Here is a 3094-nt window from a genome sequence, read left to right as displayed (position 1 = left end):
GAGGGAGGGGGTGAGACCTGCAGCCTGGGCCCCGCACAGCCTTGCCTCTCCCTCAACAACCCAAACCCTCCTGCTCCCACCTCGAGGGGAGCGTCCCAGCCCCTACCTCGCCCAAGGAAGCTCTTGTTCCCCTCAACTTGGGCGGGCTAGGGGCAACCGTTCTAATTCCTGCACTTCAGCCACGCCGTTGCCCCAGGTCCACCAGCACTGTGGTAAGCCTGGCCGCCAGCCTTTCCCAGGACACCTCACACAGGGCCAGAGCAGATCCCAGTTCCCCTCAGTGCTGCTGGGGGAACATCAGGCTCTCCAACACCCCCTGAAAAAGGCCAAGGCAGCACATGCCACAGAAGGCAGGCAAGGAAGGGAGCAGGTCTGCCAGAACTCTCCTCCTTACTCCACAGAGAGAAGTCCTGGGCTACCTCAACTGCCGACATCCAGCAGAGCTGCAGATGCTGGGGCTCGGGGCACAGCTCAACCACAACCGCTTCCTGCAATGAAGTGACCACAGCACAGCCCTGGGGGTACCTGGCAGCTGAAACACAGGCATCATCTCACTCGGAGCCTGTTTCAGACCGGCTTGGCCTCTGAACCAGAGCAGATCGCCGACAGAGCGTAGCTGGGGCCAAGCCAGAAATGGGTGCGCTGAAGCCAGTAAGGTGAAGGGAGCAGGAAAAAGGAGCGGTGCGGCGCAGCCCAGGGCATTCACAGCTCACAGGTGCCCTGATAGTTCTTTATTGTCCTCTGAGCTGGGTGGTAGCTCAGCCATGTCCAGCACAGGAAAACTGCCTCCTGCACCTGCCCTGGGAGGCAGCACCAGTGTCCACAGTGATGCCACGGAGTCCCACTCTCAGCCTCTTCTGTTGGTCCCAGCAAAGCCCGGTTCCCAGCCCTTTCTGTTCCTCTGCGTCTCGCCAGCACCGCCATGCTCATCTGCTGCAAAAATCCTGCCTGCTCCAAGCAGCCCCGGCATCTTGGCACAAGCACAGCGCACACAACCGGCACACAGGAGACAGGCTCAGCCAAATGTGCACCAGGGGGTCTCGCTTGTGTCACAGTCCAGCAAAATATTAAGGACGGTGCAAGGGGCTCCTGCCACACTCAGAGCTGTCCGTGACTCAATTCGGTACCTCACGTTGTTCAGACCTCCCTCCTGATCCACCTTAAACTGCTCCTGAGGAAGAGAAAGACTATTCAGCCCGCGCTGGCTTCCAGCGGAGGGGGAAGCACCCAGTGCCCGGGGAGGGAGCGCAGAGCTGGCAGGGGATGACATGAGAAAGGAGGGCTCAGAGCACATGGTGACCGCAACCCAAATCTCCCGTGGTTCCCCTCAACCACGCTGAGGTCTCACCTGCTTCTGCGCAGCGATGCGCTTCTGGTCTCTCTTCCTCCAGGCTGGGTCATGCAGGTGCTGGAAAGTCTCGTATCCAGTCGTGATTCCAGAGGGACGGCGAACCTGGAAGGAAAGCAAAGCTTCTGTAAAGCTACTGGAAAACTTGCTGCGCCTGCTACTGGAGTGCGGAGTGCAGAAGGGCTGCCTTCCCCAGGTCCCGACCTGGGCGGCTACAGCCAGGGGCCAAGCAGGGAGACAAGGAGAAGGGCAATTTTAACCTAGGAGGCCAGGAAGCACCCCTTACCTGGAGACCGGCTCCTTTGATACGTCGATAAAACTCGTCGTCCTCCCGTCCCCAGCCCCAGAAGCGGTTGGACATGCCGTTGCACTGAAATGAGAGGGGCGTTGTACTGGCCCAGGTCTGGTCCAGCACAACTCCATGCGCTGCAGAGGAGCAGACACCAGCATCGCAAGCCCTGAGCACCAGCACAGCCTCCCCTCTCCTGCCCCCCACCAGATCACACCGCAGGCTCTGTCCCCGAACCATTTTGACTCTTTTCCACCCTTCCCAAGCGTGGAGCACAAAATGTACAACTGTTCACCAAGACAATGTTATAGCCCCTGCCCCAAACTGGCCAGGGCGTCCCACCCCCGTGCTCACCATCTCATAGTGCTGCTTGGTGAGCAGCAGGATGCCACCCACATAGGTCTGAGAATGGTAGAGCGGGTGCAGCTCCGGGGATGCCACGTGGAAGGGCCCTGCCTCCGGGAAGCCGTAGTCCAGCTGCTCGTTGAGGGGCAGGAGATCGACGTCATGCATCGCGATGTAGTCGGTGTCATTGCCGCTCTCCAGGAAGCCCACGTTGATCAAGGACGCCCTGTTAAACCTGCCGCAGGACCGGGGATTCTCGGCGCCACGCACAGCAGCCGTCGTCCCTTCACGTCCCTCTTCCGTGCTCCTCAACGCTAAATGTTCGACCAGTCCCCAAACGGGGACACACACAAACATGGCGTTCCCTGCCTTCACAGTACCGGGTGCCGTGGCTGCCCGTCCTGAAACTGCACCCCTGCTTCTCCCTACACAGGCAGCACACGCTGAGCCCGACGGCGACGCGCAGGGGTCTGGCCGCTGCAGACAGCAAGGGGCTACCGCAAACCCCGTCCTGCCCGAGGCCAGCTGGGGAGCTGCACAGCACCTGCCAGGGCTGCAGGCAGGTACCGGACAGCGAGCAGGGGGTGAGCGACGGCATTTCCAAACACCCCACAGTATTTCTTTGAATGTCAGCGTCCCCAGATGTTTGCTGCTATGGACCTGCGACACTGGGGAGAACGCTGAAATACCTGGGGGTAGAGAATTCTCTTCTTGCTTAGGAAGAGACAAGCAAAATACCGCTTTGTCCTTCTATAAGCTCTAGAGTGAGTAAATCTGGGGAGAGCATCACACCCCAGCCCTGACTCCCCGCTGCCCAGGCCCTACGCTTCTCCTTGCCGCCAGAAGCAAGCGGGAGACCCCCTCAACGCTCACAGCGGGGACCGAGTTTCGGAGAAGGGCCCCCTCGCTCCCTTTGCTCGCTGCGGCGAGGGGAGACGCTACCTGAAGTGATCCACCTGGTTGAGGATGAAGATGTGATGGCGGATCCTCTTCTTGCTCAGGAAGCGGTGCATGTAGGGCACGAAGGCCAGCAGCTCCTCGAAGCGCTCCCGGAAGGGGACGAGCAGCGCCAGGCGGTGGGGACCCCACGACGGCTCGTCCTCCGCCGGCAG

General features: G+C 60.6%; 1 protein-coding gene across 1 annotated transcript in view; it reads right to left on the bottom strand.

The window, feature by feature from the left end:
- Positions 1-682: 682 nt before the first annotated feature.
- The window catches only part of B4GALT7 (xylosylprotein beta 1,4-galactosyltransferase, polypeptide 7), a 3458-nt gene continuing 1046 nt past the window's right edge, over positions 683-3094 (bottom strand). The window contains exons 2-6 of the mRNA XM_009318545.1: positions 2925-3082; positions 1992-2217; positions 1635-1718; positions 1349-1453; positions 683-1171 (exon numbers count right to left, since the gene is read on the bottom strand). Of these exons, the coding sequence (XP_009316820.1) occupies positions 1016-1171; positions 1349-1453; positions 1635-1718; positions 1992-2217; positions 2925-3082 (729 nt within the window). The 3' untranslated portion in view covers positions 683-1015. The remainder of the gene's footprint in view (positions 1172-1348; positions 1454-1634; positions 1719-1991; positions 2218-2924; positions 3083-3094) is intronic.

This window comes from Pygoscelis adeliae, unplaced genomic scaffold (assembly GCF_000699105.1).
Source record: "Pygoscelis adeliae isolate BGI_AS28 unplaced genomic scaffold, ASM69910v1 Scaffold42, whole genome shotgun sequence".
Classification (NCBI taxonomy): Eukaryota; Metazoa; Chordata; class Aves; order Sphenisciformes; family Spheniscidae; genus Pygoscelis; species Pygoscelis adeliae.
This window is presented reverse-complemented; position numbering and strand designations above follow the sequence as displayed.